This window comes from Scyliorhinus torazame, chromosome 11 (assembly GCF_047496885.1).
Source record: "Scyliorhinus torazame isolate Kashiwa2021f chromosome 11, sScyTor2.1, whole genome shotgun sequence".
Taxonomy (NCBI): Eukaryota; Metazoa; Chordata; class Chondrichthyes; order Carcharhiniformes; family Scyliorhinidae; genus Scyliorhinus; species Scyliorhinus torazame.
The window spans coordinates 48192172-48206846 of NC_092717.1; the positions used below are offsets into that span (position 1 = coordinate 48192172).

The 14675-nt window shown below is 50.0% G+C and overlaps 1 protein-coding gene across 5 annotated transcripts in view; it reads right to left on the reverse strand.

Moving 5' to 3' along the window:
• Positions 1-14675, reverse strand: part of amph (amphiphysin) — a 452493-nt gene that overhangs the window by 89161 nt on the left and 348657 nt on the right. For all 5 annotated transcript variants that reach the window (XM_072467226.1, XM_072467225.1, XM_072467224.1 and 2 more), the window contains 2 exons: positions 5888-5998; positions 1354-1377 (listed from right to left, as the gene is read on the reverse strand). In XM_072467226.1, the coding sequence (XP_072323327.1) occupies positions 1354-1377; positions 5888-5998 (135 nt within the window). The remainder of the gene's footprint in view (positions 1-1353; positions 1378-5887; positions 5999-14675) is intronic.

Sequence of the window (14675 nt, forward strand, 5' to 3'; positions counted from 1 at the left end):
CCGAGTCCCACCCCTCTGATGAGGCCACGTCTCACAGTCAGCACCGAGAACAGGGCGGAATGGCTGTGCATGTGCCGCCGACAAGTGCGTCAGGGCCCTCCAGCCCCAGAGCCCCCAAAGGACACCCACCAGGGGCATCGAAGGCCATGGGGCGAGGTACGCCGCTGGCCTGGGCATACACCTAGAGGTCGTGGTAGAGAGGGTGGGCCTAGGTAGAGGGTGAGAGGGAGGGGGCGGAACCATCGGAAGAGTGGGGAATTGTTAAACCGTTAACTATCCTTGTGCACAACCAGTATGATGCCTCTGTCACTTTCTTTCGCTATGCGGCCGACCTCCGAACCCATGGCCCATCTCTCCAGGCAACCCCCCTCTCTGTAGCACTCACCCACCATCTGGCTGTGCACATGTCCCTGGAGCTGTATCCCATCCACTGGGTGTTCTGTGTGTGTGGTATTGACTGCTGCATGTGTGGTGTTGCCTCCCGCAGTGTTCAGGCACAGTGTCCAGGCATCACGGTCTGATTGGGATGCTAGGCAATGACTCCCACATGCTACATGGCCCGCCCACCCACGGGAACTCACTTGGGATGTGTGAAGTGCTCACTTAATCATGCTTGCCAGTTTCCTATTAGCAATAGCCTTCAGCGGCACGACCAGAGGCCTCGGCAGTCGATGGGGGTCATGGGTGGTCAGTGGGGCAGACGGGCAGGGACAAGGGTTGCCCTCGGAACGGGTACACATGATCCAGGGGTTGGCAGGGTGTTGCCACACGCGATTGCCCCCTGGTTGCGCCCCCCCCCCCCCCCCCCCCCCCCCGCCGCGCAGCGCCTCACCTCACCCTCCCATGGTGGCCCACCCCTGCAGAGGATCCCCCACCACCCGAAGAGCACTGGGGCAGCAGGCCCAGCACCCCCGGTCTCTTTGCCTGTGAGCAAAGGTGGCTGCACACCTCCTCGGCTCCCCGCAGAAGCCCTTCCGCCAGGTTCACGTTGGAATTGCATTTCTGATCCTGGCAACCATTTGAATCTGGCTATATAATGGGGCGGTATCCTCCATCCCGCTCCACCCATTTTCTGGTGCAGTGCGCCCCTGCCGGCAGCGGGATTCTCCGTCCCATCAGCCGGCCAAATGGGTTTCCTGTTGTGGACACCCCCATGCCGTCGGGAAATCCCTGGGCGTGAGTACTCCGCCGGCGAAGGGAATATCCCGCGACGGAGAATCCTGCCCATGATGTTTGGGGTTCAGAGTCTCAGAATGAATGACCCATTGGACCTTTTAAAGTCAGCTGACAAGTAAGACTCTATAAAATTCTGAACTTGAGACCCATTTCAAATGGAAAATAAAGCATTCCTACCTCCCACAGATCCCAGGGCAGAGTCTGAACATGGATTAAAAGGGAAAAGAAGAACAGATACATTAAACCAATAGGAATAATTTTTGGCTATCAGGTACATACATTGTCATTCTCCATTTTCACCCAGCCCCTCTATAATACAATAACAATTTCATTTATATCACACTTTACTGCTGAATAGTGTCCCAAGACAGTTTGCAAAGAACGTTGAACCTCAAGAAGGAAGGGTGACCAAAGTCTTGACCAAAGAGCTGTGTCTCAATGAGGGTCTTAAAGACCGACAATGAGGTGGAGGAATCTAGGGAGCAAATTCCACAGCTTGGGACTTAATGGTAAAAGGCGTGGTCACCAATTGCGGGGAGAAGGGAGATGGACCGAGTAAGATATCAGTGTCAAACAAATAGCTAGTTTGGAGAGTCAGGAAGGCTACAGGTTGGCAAGCAGTTATAGAGATAGGGCAGGGCGAGGCTATTAAGGATTTAACGTAAGGTCTTGGAGGACTCAGAGCTAATGTAGGTTAGCAAAATCACCAGAAGCCCTGTCAGACTGGCTTTTTTAATTCTTTCACTGGCTAGGCCATCATTTATTGCCCATCCACAGTGCTGTTAGAAAGGAAGTTATAGGATTTTAACTCAGTGACAGACTCACAGAATCTTTACAGTGCAGAAGGTGGTCATTTGGCCCATCCAACCTGTACTGGCTTGCTGGAAGGCCATGCTACCAAAGCCCACTCCCCTGTCTTATCCCCATAACCTTACACATCTATTTCTTTTCAGATAGCAATCCAAATCCTTTTTTGAAGACCTCGATCGAACTTGCCTCAAACACCCTCAGGAAGCTCTTTCCATACTCCAACCACCCTCTGAATGAAAATACTTTTCCTCACGTCACTTCTACTCCTTTCACCCATTATTTTGAATCTTTTCCGCCTAGTTCTTGATGTACTCTTGAGTGGGGATAGTTTCTCATTATTTACCCTGTCCATACCCTTCAGGATCTTGAATACCTCTATCAAGTCTCCTCTCAGTCCTCCTTTCTCCAAATAAAACAGTCCCAACCTCTCCAATCTATCATCCTAGTTACAGTTCTTTATCCATGAAATCATTCTTGTGAATCTGTTCTTTGCTCTCGCCAATGTCTTCAAGTATGGTGTCCAGAACTGGTACTCCAGATGAGGCCTAACCAGTGTCTTATACAAGTTCAATGTGACCTCCTTACTCTTGTACTCAATGCCTCCATTAATAAAACCTAGGATACTTTATTAACTGGTCTTTTAACATGCCTGCCACCTTCAATGACTTATGTACATGTACACCGAGGTCTCTTTGATCTTGCACCTGTTTAAGAAATTCTCCCTTTATTAGGTGCAGTTTCCCCACATTCTTCCTGCTAAAATGAATCACCTCACACTTCTCTGCATTGAACTTCAGCTGTCACTTGCCTGCTCAATCCAGTGAAGTTTCTATGTCCTAAATTTCAAGACTATCCTCATCACAGTTGACAATGCTTTCAATCTTTGCATCATTCACAAATTTTGAAATCATGCCCGTATTTATATCAGGAAAAGCAAGGGTCCCAACATCGATCCCTGGGGAACTCCACCACAAACTTTTCTCCAATCGGAAGAACAATTATTTATCACTGTTCTCCGTTTCCTGTCACTCAGCTAATTTCTTGTCCAAGAGCCTACATTCCCTTTTCATAGAATCTCATAGAATTTACAGTGCAGAAGGAGGCCATTCGGCCCATCGAGTCTGCACTGGCTCTTGAAAAGAGCCCACGCCTCTACCTTATCCCCATAACCCAGTAACCCCACCTCACCTTTTTAGACACTAAGGGCAATTTAACATAGCCAATCCACCTAACCTGCACATCTTTGAACTGTGGGAGGAAACCGGAGCACCTGGAGGAAACCTACGCAGACACGAGGAGAACGTGCAGACTCCGCTCAGACAGTGACTTAAGCCGGGAATCGAACGAGTGACCCTGGAGCTGTGAAGCAACTGTGCTAACCATTGCGCTACCGTGCTGCCCACTTTTATTCCATGAGCTAGAATTTTGCTCACAAGTCTGTCATAAGGCCTGTAAAATTGAATGGGAAATACCGCTGGTGACTTGCTTTACTGGTCAATATCAGGCCATCTTCTGCCCGTAATTTCCAAACCTTGCCTATAGGAAACAACTGACGAATTACTATTCTATAGACCCATCTAATGTTCTACTTGGGTTTAATATGAATGATAAATCCCTCGTGGACCTTTTGCTCCCTACCAACAGGATCATTTGTCTGTCCATTATCAAGTCAGGTCCTAAAAACCGAATGGTGAATCTTTGCCACTGTGTGGAATACCACACACTGCCATGTAACCTCCCGTGGTGTTTGGGAGATGGGTATATAGCCATTCTATCAGACAGAAGCACAGGTTGTAAAACAAATATATTTAACATTAAATACATATAGTTTATTGGGAGAATTGTAATTATCATTTTTTACCATATTCCTCAAAGTGGCAGAGCTAGCAAATGTTTCTCCTGTATTAAGATTTAATGTAAAATTAATCTTTGAAACACAGCTTCTGACTTACGTGATAATGAAGCATTATCACCATGCCAAAGTGGTCTAGTTTCTCTGGAAGGGGTCTTGTGGTACAGTGGGTAGCATTTCTACCTCTGAGCCAGAATCTCAGTGTTTGAGTCCCACTATTTGATGGTCACAGAAGTGACACTCATAACATGATGAAGCAGGTTGATTATCAATGTAAATTCTTCCCAATGTGTCTTTAAGGGATAGCAACATTCTATCACTTTGAGATGTTTTGCACAAGGCGCAGGAAAGGACCAACCAAGTCTTACAGTCAGCTTAGTGGGCGGTGCGGCCTGTGGATGCCGGGAGAGGCCGCTGGTGGGTTTCCCGGCAGCCTTCATGCCTTGCGGGATCTACCCAAGTCCCATGAGGCGTCGGAGTCAGAATCCCGCCCAAAAGGGGCGTGATCAAACAGCGCTCGACGAAAGCAGTTTTAAACCAACTTCAGTGAGCTTACCCGGGATCTACTCATCTCCCGGGAGCTACTGACCTCCACTATGAGGCTGCAGCCGGGCGCCGTTCAGTACTTCCACACAAATGTGGATAAGGTGGAACGGCACCCGGGGGGGGGATCCTCCTGGGCTATCGGAGATCCTTGGGTGGTCGGGGATAGGACAAGGTGGTTCCCTGCCTTCCCCTGAAATGCAGGCATCTTGGCACTGTCCAGCTGGAACCACTGCCCAGGTGGCACTGCCAAGTTGGCAGGAGCACTGCCCGGGTGCCAGGATTGCACTGCAAGGGTACCCGAGTGTCAGGGTGCCATGGCCAAGGGTCAGGGGGCCGAGCGGGCTTTGCCCATGAAATGAGGATGGCGAGGGGGTTTGAAGAGTGTGAGGGTGTGCATGGTAGGTACGTAGTGGCCTCTGTGAGGTTGGGGGGAGGGGGGGTGAGGGGGGAGTTCCTGGAAGGGGGGGGGGTTTGAGGCGGCATGGGGGGCCCGAAGAGAGTGGACCCCCAGGGACCCCAGAGTGGGGTGACCTCATTTAGGGAGGTGTGGGGTAGTGCCCATATGTGTGGGCACTGACATGGCCCATGAGTGGGGAGTGTAGGGGACCCACAATCTCACTTAGAGATTAGGACACCCTTTCAAAATGGCGGCCCGATCTTGGAGTTCAGCTCCACAGTGCTGAGAAAAATTCTAAGTGTGGGCTAAACCGGCAAGAAACTCCCCAAGGCCCAGAAAAGTGTCTAAATGTCATTGAATAGCAGTGGGAAACCCGCTGGCAGAGGCGGCGGGAAAGTCCCTGAAAAACCCGCCACAATGAATTTAGAAATTTTTCCATTGAATTCCGCCCAGTCTCTCTCCTGGCTTGAGACCAGATTTAAAACTGAGTCCATCATTCTTACCAAAAGCTGACAATTAGAAGCCCCTGGCCACAAAGCCATCTGCCAAAGGGGCAGCAATGAGGCTCAGTGACCCACATAGATATAGCTGCCAGCTGTAAAATAGCTAGCACAGGTGTCAATTGTAAATCCTTTGTAGAACAGAAGGAGGCTCTTTGATAGACCATTCAGTTAGTTCTAATCCCCCCACTTTCCCCTTTTAATCCTGGAATTTTTTTTTTCCTTTTCCAGAGCTTGCCTAATTCCCTTTACAAAGTCGCATTTCAAGCGGTGGAAACTGCACACTGGGGGTGGGGGGGGGGGGGGGGGGGGGGGCAGTAACCCCCTTCATGTGGTTACCTAAACATTACGCTCCAATATTAACTTGCCCTACTGAACATGGGGAGGGCATTTGGAAGAAGGAAGCGGGGTCCTATTTTACACATGCAGATCATGTTGGGAATTGTTTCACCTACCCTCCCACAACGTTCACACGAACACAGCAGCTGCAGGTCCCTCCTGTGGCCAGCCCCGAATGCTCACTGCCGTTTTGGAAGCCAGGCATGTCCATTAAGCTCTTAGTTTACTCTCTCCAGACAAGCAATAAATAAACTTGGTGGTACAGACCTGAGCATGTGGTGACTGATTTTGTGTTATTGGAGTGGACTGGTCTGGTTTGAAGGGATCAAAGTCCAGGTCGAGTAGTGACTCCACTGGTTGGGGACCAGGTTGTTCTGGCTGTAAAAAAGATAAAATTGTCAAAGCAGGTTTTAGTTTTCGATCCACAGCATCTGCCATCATTTGAAGCTCCAGTTGTGCAAGTTTACTCATACTAATAATAAGGAATTTCCAGAATGACAGCATTTTGTTAGAACGCGGTTCCACTGCTAATGGCCCGGCACCAGTGGTATTTGTACCACTGGTCCCCCGCACTGGTACTTCCCACGCCACTGGACACCACACCGGTGGTTCCCACACCACTGGTCCCCTCACTGGTCGTTCCCATACCAGTGGTCCCCGCTCTGGTACTTCCCACATCATTGGTCCCCTCACAGGTGATCCTCACACTGCGGGTTCCCACAACACTGATCCCATCACTGATGGTTCCCACAACACTGATCCCATCACTGATGGTTCCCACAACACTGATTCCATCACTAATGGTTCCCACACCACTGATCCCATCACTGCAGGTTCCCACACCACTGATCCCATCACTGCAGATTCCCACACCACTGGTCCCATCACTGATGGTTCCCACACCACTGATCCCATCACTGAATGTTCCCACACCACTGATCCCATCACTGATGGTTCCCACAACACTGATCCCATCACTGCAGGTTCCCACACCACTGATCCCATCACTGCAGATTCCCACACCACTGGTCACATCACTGATGGTTCCCACACCACTGATCCCATCACTGCAGATTCCCACACCACTGGTCCCATCACTGATGGTTCCCACACCACTGATCCCATCACTGATGGTTCCCACACCACTGATCCCATCACTGATGGTTCCCACACCACTGATCCCATCACTGATGGTTCCCACACCACTGATCCCATCACTGATGGTTCCCACACCACTGATCCCATCACTGATGGTTCCCACACCACTGATCCCATCACTGAATGTTCCCACACCACTGATCACTGATGGTTGCCACACCACTGATCCCATCACTGATGTTTCCCACACCACTGATCCCATCTCTGATGGTTCCCACACCACTGATCCCATCACTGATGGTTCCCACAACACTGATTCCATCACTGATGGTTCCCACACCACTGATCCCATCACTGATGGTTCCCACACCACTGATCCCATCACTGAATGTTCCCACACCACTGATCCCATCACTGATGGTTCCCACACCACTGATCCCATCACTGAATGTTCCCACACCACTGATCCCATCACTGATGGTTCCCACACCACTGATCCCATCACTGATGGTTCCCACACCACTGATCCCATCACTGATGGTTCCCACACCACTGGTCCCATCACTGATGGTTCCCACAACACTGATTCCATCACTGAATGTTCCCACACCACTGATCCCATCACTGATGGTTCCCACACCACTGATCCCATCACTGATGGTTCCCACACCACTGATCCCATCACTGATGGTTCCCACACCACTGGTCCCATCACTGATGGTTACCACACCACTGTTCCCATCACTGATGGTTCCCACAACACTGATTCCATCACTGATGGTTCCCACAACACTGATCCCATCACTGATGGTTCCCACAACACTGATTCCATCACTGATGGTTCCCACAACACTGATCCCATCACTGATGGTTCCCACAACACTGATCCCATCACTGATGGTTCCCACAACACTGATTCCATCACTGATGGTTCCCACAACACTGATCCCATCACTGATGGTTCCCACACCACTGATCCCATCACTGATGGTTCCCACAACACTGATCCCATCACTGAATGTTCCCGCACCACTGATCCCATCACTGATGGTTCCCACACCACTGATCCCATCACTGAATGTTCCCACACCACTGGTCCCATCACTGCAGATTCCCACACCACTGATCCCATCACTGATGGTTCCCACACCACTGGTCCCATCACTGCAGATTCCCACACCACTGATCCCATCACTAATGGTTCCCACACCACTGATCCCATCACTGCAGATTCCCACACCACTGATCCCATCACTGATGGTTCCCACACCACTGGTCCCATCACTGCAGGTTCCCACACCACTGATCCCATCACTGCAGATTCCCACACCACTGATCCCATCACTAATGGTTCCCACACCACTGATCCCATCACTGCAGGTTCCCACACCACTGATCCCATCACTGCAGATTCCCACACCACTGGTCCCATCACTGATGGTTCCCACACCACTGATCCCATCACTAATGGTTCCCACACCACTGATCCCATCACTGCAGGTTCCCACACCACTGATCCCATCACTGCAGATTCCCACACCACTGGTCCCATCACTGATGGTTCCCACACCACTGATCCCATCACTGAATGTTCCCACACCACTGATCCCATCACTGATGGTTCCCACAACACTGATTCCATCACTGCAGATTCCCACACCACTGATCCCATCACTGATGGTTCCCACACCACTGGTCCCATCACTGATGGTTCCCACAACACTGATCCCATCACTGAATGTTCCCACACCACTGATCCCATCATTGATGGTTCCCACAACACTGATCCCATCACTGAATGTTCCCACACCACTGGTCCCATCACTGATGGTTCCCACAACACTGATCCCATCACTGATGGTTCCCACACCACTGGTCCCATCACTGATGGTTCCCACACCACTGGTCCCATCACTGATGGTTCCCACACCACTGATCCCATCACTGCAGATTCCCACACCACTGATCCCATCACTGATGGTTCCCACACCACTGGTCCCATCACTGATGGTTCCGCAACACTGGTCCCATCACTGATGGTTCCCACACCACTGGTCCCATCACTGATGGTTCCCACACCACTGATCCCATCACTGATGGTTCCCACACCACTGATCCCATCACTGATGGTTCCCACACCACTGGTCCCATCACTGATGGTTCTCACAACACTGATCCCGTCACTGATGGTTCCCACACCACTGATCCCATCACTGATGGTTCCCACAACACTGATTCCATCACTGATGGTTCCCACACCACTGATCCCATCACTGATGGTTCCCACACCACTGATCCCATCACTGATGGTTCCCACAACACTGGTCCCATCACTGATGGTTCCCACAACACTGATCCCATCACTGATGGTTCCCACAACACTGATTCCATCACTGATGGTTCCCACACCACTGATCCCATCACTGATGGTTCCCACACCACTGATCCCATCACTGATGGTTCCCACACCACTGATCCCATCACTGATGGTTCCCACAACACTGATTCCATCACTGAATGTTCCCACACCACTGATCCCATCACTGATGGTTCCCACACCACTGATCCCATCACTGATGGTTCCCACACCACTGATCCCATCACTGAATGTTCCCACACCACTGATCCCATCACTGATGGTTCCCACAACACTGATTCCATCACTGAATGTTCCCACACCACTGATCCCATCACTGATGGTTCCCACACCACTGATCCCATCACTGCAGATTCCCACACCACTGATCCCATCACTGATGGTTCCCACACCACTGATCCCATCACTGATGGTTCCCACACCACTGATCCCGTCACTGCAGATTCCCACACCACTGGTCCCATCACTGATGGTTCCCACACCACTGGTCCCATCACTGATGGTTCCCACACCACTGGTCCCCACACTGGTGGTTTCCACACCACTGGTCCCCCACTGGTAGTTCTCACACCACTGGTCCCCTGACTGGTAGTCCTCTCACTGCAGATTCCAACACCACTGGTTCCCACACTGGTGGTTCCCACACCACTGGTCCCATCACTGATGGTTCCCACACCACTGGTCCCCACACTGGTGGTTTCCACACCACTAATCCCCAAATGAGTGGTTCCCACAGCATTGGTCCCCAAACTAGTGGTTCTGTTATGGGCCAGGGTGTAGAGAACCCCAAAGCGTATCATGGAGTTCACCTGACCCACAACTTTTAATAGATTGTGGTATGGAAAGCACACGGCCCACTCTACAGGTGTGGTACAGCAGAAATGGAGAAGTATTTTTTAAAGCAAAACAATGTTTATTCCATGAACTCAAGTTAACCTTTTTAAAACATACAGTGAACATCTGAGCAACCATTAATTCAAATACAACCCCCAAAGAATATAACACTAAGTAATGCTTAATAACTTCCCAAACAACATCCAGAACACAAAAGAAACACCTTTTAACAGAAGCACATTAGGTTTACATTCACTACTGAGAACATTTATACTTCTGAATTCACCAAATGATCAAGAGATGGGGTGGGATTCTGCAGGAATCGGCTGGGCGGGCAACTCCGGCGCGAAGGAGTGAACCACTCCGCCGTTGGGCCGCCCCAAAGGTGCGGAATCCTCCGCACCTGGAGGGGCTAGGTCAGCGCCGGAGTGGCTTGCGCCACGCCGGCTGGCGGGGAAGGGGCTTGGCACCACGCCAACCGGCGCCGAAGAGCCTCCGCCGGCCTGTGCGAGTTGACGCATGCGCGGGAGCGCCAGCGTATGCTGCCGTCATCCCAGCACATGCGCAGGGGAGTTCATCTCCGCGTTGGCCATTACAGAGGACCTCACAGCAGCCAACACGGAGGAATAGAGTGCCCCCACGGCACAGGCCCACCTGCGGATCAGTGGGCCCTGATCACAGAATTTACAGTGCAGAAGGAGGCCATTCGGCCCATCGAGTCTGCACTGGCTCTTGGAAAGAGCACCCTACCCAAGGTCAACACCTTCACCCTATCCCCATAACCCAGTAACCCCACCCAACACGAAGGGCAATTTTGGACACAAAAGGCAATTTATCATGGCCAATCCACCTAACCTGCACATCTTTGGACTGTGGGAGGAAACCGGAGCACCTGGAGGAAACCCATGCACACACAGGGAGGATGTGCAGACTCCGCACAGACAGTGACCCAAGCCGGAATCGAACCTGGGACCCTGGAGCTGTGAAGCAATTGTGCTATCCACAATTCTACCGTGCTGCCAGGTTCGCGGGCCAGGCCACCGTGGGGACACCTCCCGGGGCCAGTTCCCCTCGCGCCCCCCCCCCCCCCCCCGAGGACACCGGAGGCCGCCCGCGCAGCCAGGTCCCACCGGTAAGTACCTGTTGTAATTTACGCCGGTGGGACTGGCCTAAAACGGGCGGCCGGGATGGGGGGGCGCTGCCAGTGGCCGCCGACCGGCAAGGCGCGATTCCCGCCCCCGCCAAATCCCCGTGCTGGAGAATTCGGCAGCCGGCGGGGGCAAGATTCATGCCGTCCCCCGCCGATTCTCCGACCCGGCGGGGGGTCGGAGAATCCAACCCATAGTCTTTTGATGGCAGAGAGAACAGCTTGGTCTGGCTTCAGCTCCAACACTGAAAATGAAACTAAAACACACCCTGCAGCAAACAGCCTAAAACAAAAGTAAAAAGCTGACAGACAACTCTGACATCACTGATAAACACCCATTTCTTAAAGGTACATTTCTTAAGCACCCATTTCTTAAAGGTACTTTCACATGACAGTTCCCACGCCACTGGCCCCCACACTAGTGGTTCCCACACCACCGGTCCCCGCACTGATGGTCCTCACATTGCGGGTTCCCACACCACTACTGATCTCTGAACTGGTGGTTCCCACACCACTGGTGCTCACACTGGTGGTCCCCACACCACTGGTCCTCAAATGAGTGGTTCCCACACCACTGATCGTCACACTGATGGTTCCCACACTACTGATGGTTCCAGAACCGATTTTCCCAACAGTGACTGCCCCTACACTGATGGTCTCTCCAGCAATTTTCTCTGCACAGGGGTAATATTATCATTTCTTCTGCACAGTCCAATGAATGAATCAAATTTATGTGTCCCAGCACAACGTCTCTGTCCTTTTCCTCTCAGAACATTTTCAACTTTATCAATCCATAAACCTACAGTGGAAGAAGCCATAATTCCATATTTCAACAGTGCAAGGGCTTGGGATTCTTAAAGCTGCTGTAATTCAGCGAATTGCAGTCAGCAATGTAATCTGATCTTGTGAGACTTCCTCCTCTGAAAATTAGAGAAATACCTTTTGCATGTTTATCAGAAAAGTATTGGCCATTTTAAAATATTGTCCTCAAATACTATGGGGTCAAAGATCGTGGGCGTTCTGGCTGTAAAAGAACCGTAAATTAGGGCAGGTCATAGCATGGATGGGTCCTGGCCTTACCTGTGAGCCTCTGCTGGCCGTCCAAAGTGTGGAGACTTTAGCCTATGGCCAAGGAGGGACATGAATTTGGCGGCTAGAGAAGGGAGGTTGTGGTAGAACCAAAGTTGAGAGCTTCGGTCTTCCCACTGCTGAGCTGGAGGAAGTTATGACATATTGAAGAATGAGTTTCAGACAAATGATCTGTCAGCACTGAAGCCGCAGAGAGGTTGAACAAGTGGTGGGATTATTGAGAACTGCTACCAAATGATATGGAGAGTGCCACCCATTCATTTCACATAGGAGCTCCTTAATGGGCTAAAATATGGCGAATCTCCATCAAACACCTATAACTCAAGGTTTATGATCCACCTCTCATCAGCAAATTCAAACCATGAAAAACACTGGCTCAGTGGAACAGAAGATGAAAATACTGGGCTCCCCAGTATAAGCTCTGCCTGCTTCATTAATATAATCCTGGCTGATATAATGATTGAGGGAAGAATCACTATTTTGGTGTGTCAAACAAGCTAAACTGATGTAAGAAGCACTCAACACTGCCAAATGCAATTGCTTCCCCCCCCCCCCCCGAAGGATGCTTCCACATCATGTTCTATTGACAAGAAATATTTAAAGGTTTGTGGAGCAGCACAGTTCCGTGGCTGAGCGCAGTATACAAGGCAGCTCTGCAGCCAGGGCTCTTCGAAGCTGAGGAGCAGGATTTAGATTGTCTGGAGACTTGGGCGGAGAGATGGCAGATGGAGTTTAATCCGGACAAATGTGAGGTAATGCATTTTGGAAGGGCTAATGCAGGTAGGGAATATACAGTGAATGGTAGAACCCTCAAGAGTATTGAAAGTCAAAGAGATCAAGGAGTACAGGTCCACAGGTCATTGAAAGGGGCAACACAGGTGGATAAGGTAGTCAAGAAGGCATACGGCATGCTTGCCTTCATTGGCCGGGGCATTGAGTATAAGAATTGGCAAATCATGTTGCAGCTGTATAGAACCTTAGTTAGGCCACACTTGGAGTATAGTGTTCAGTTCTGGTCGCCACACTACCAGAAGGATGTGGAGGCTTTAGAGAGGGTGCAGAAGAGATTTACCAGAATGTTGCCTGGTATGGAGGGCATAAGCTATGAGGAGCGATTGAATAAACTCGGTTTGTTCTCACTGGAACGAAGGAGGTTGAGGGGCGACCTGATAGAGGTAGACAAAATTATGAGGGGCATAGACAGAGTGGATAGTCAGAGGCTTTTCCCCAGGGTAGAGGGGTCAATTACTCGGGGGCATAGGTTTAAGGTGAGAGGGGCAAGGTTTAGAGTAGATGTACGAGGCAAGTTTTTTACGCAGAGGGTAGTGGGTGCCTGGAACTCACTACCGGAGGAGGTAGTGGAAGCAGGGACGATAGGGACATTTAAGGGGCATCTTGACAAATATATGAATAGGATGGGAATAGAAGGATACGGACCCAGGAAGTGTAGAAGATTGTAGTTTAGTCGGGCAGTATGGTCGGCACGGGCTTGGAGGGCCGAAGGGCCTGTTCCTGTGCTGTACATTTCTTTGTTCTTTGTTGTTCTGAGCTCACTGTGACACCACAGGTTGATTGATCGGTTCATTCCCCCATCCCTGGATTGAAAGTGACTGCAGCTGAAACTTATTTTACTCTGAGGCAAGAGATTTCTCAAGCTTGGGTAAAACTGTGCTCATATTCATCACTTATCTTGAAATGGTTATTGAGCGTTTTGCAAGATCCTAGGCAATAGTGCCATTAAATCACATTTTATTCCTCCATAATGAGTTTGTGCAAAATTAGTTCACCATCAATCATGCTAGAAATGAAAGATTAGTTCTGTTGCAGTTTCCATGTACTAATTGTACATCATTGAGGTCCATTCAAAATGGACTGGAGCACATCCTCTCGGTTGGAGGAAATGCTGAGTTATAAATCCAGCGGACATTTTCTGCTGCACGATCGTGCTGGGATTTCCATTCAGAATCGCCCTCGATGTAAGAAAAGCTTCACTTTTAGGATCTCGCAACAATCACGAGTTCTACTCACAGAGTGAACTTAATGAGGCAAGTTCACTGTGATGGTGGGTGGGGATGGAGGGGGTGGAATGCTCCTAAAATGGAGTACTGCTAAATGGGAGACAGGTCAGACAAACTTTACCTTAAGGGGATGTCAAATGTTATATAACAAAATTTGCAGCACGTGCAACTATTGTATTGAGTTGTGGTGTAGGACAAGGCACCTCCAAACTGCAACATTTAAACTGTAACAATTTACATTTATATAGTGTCCTTAACCCAGAAATGTGTTAACAGCAACAATTTGCATTTAAATAGTGTCCTTAACCCAGAAATGTGTCCCAAAGTGCTTCACAGAGGAGTCAGAACTATCAATCTCAGGGCTAAAGAGAGATCATGAGTTTGGTTCCAGAGGCAGCATTTAAAAAAGGAAAGAAAGGAACTGACAGGGAAATCTTTGGTGTAGATGGCCTCGCAACAATTTTTTTTTTGTTTGTTTAAAAATTTAGAGTA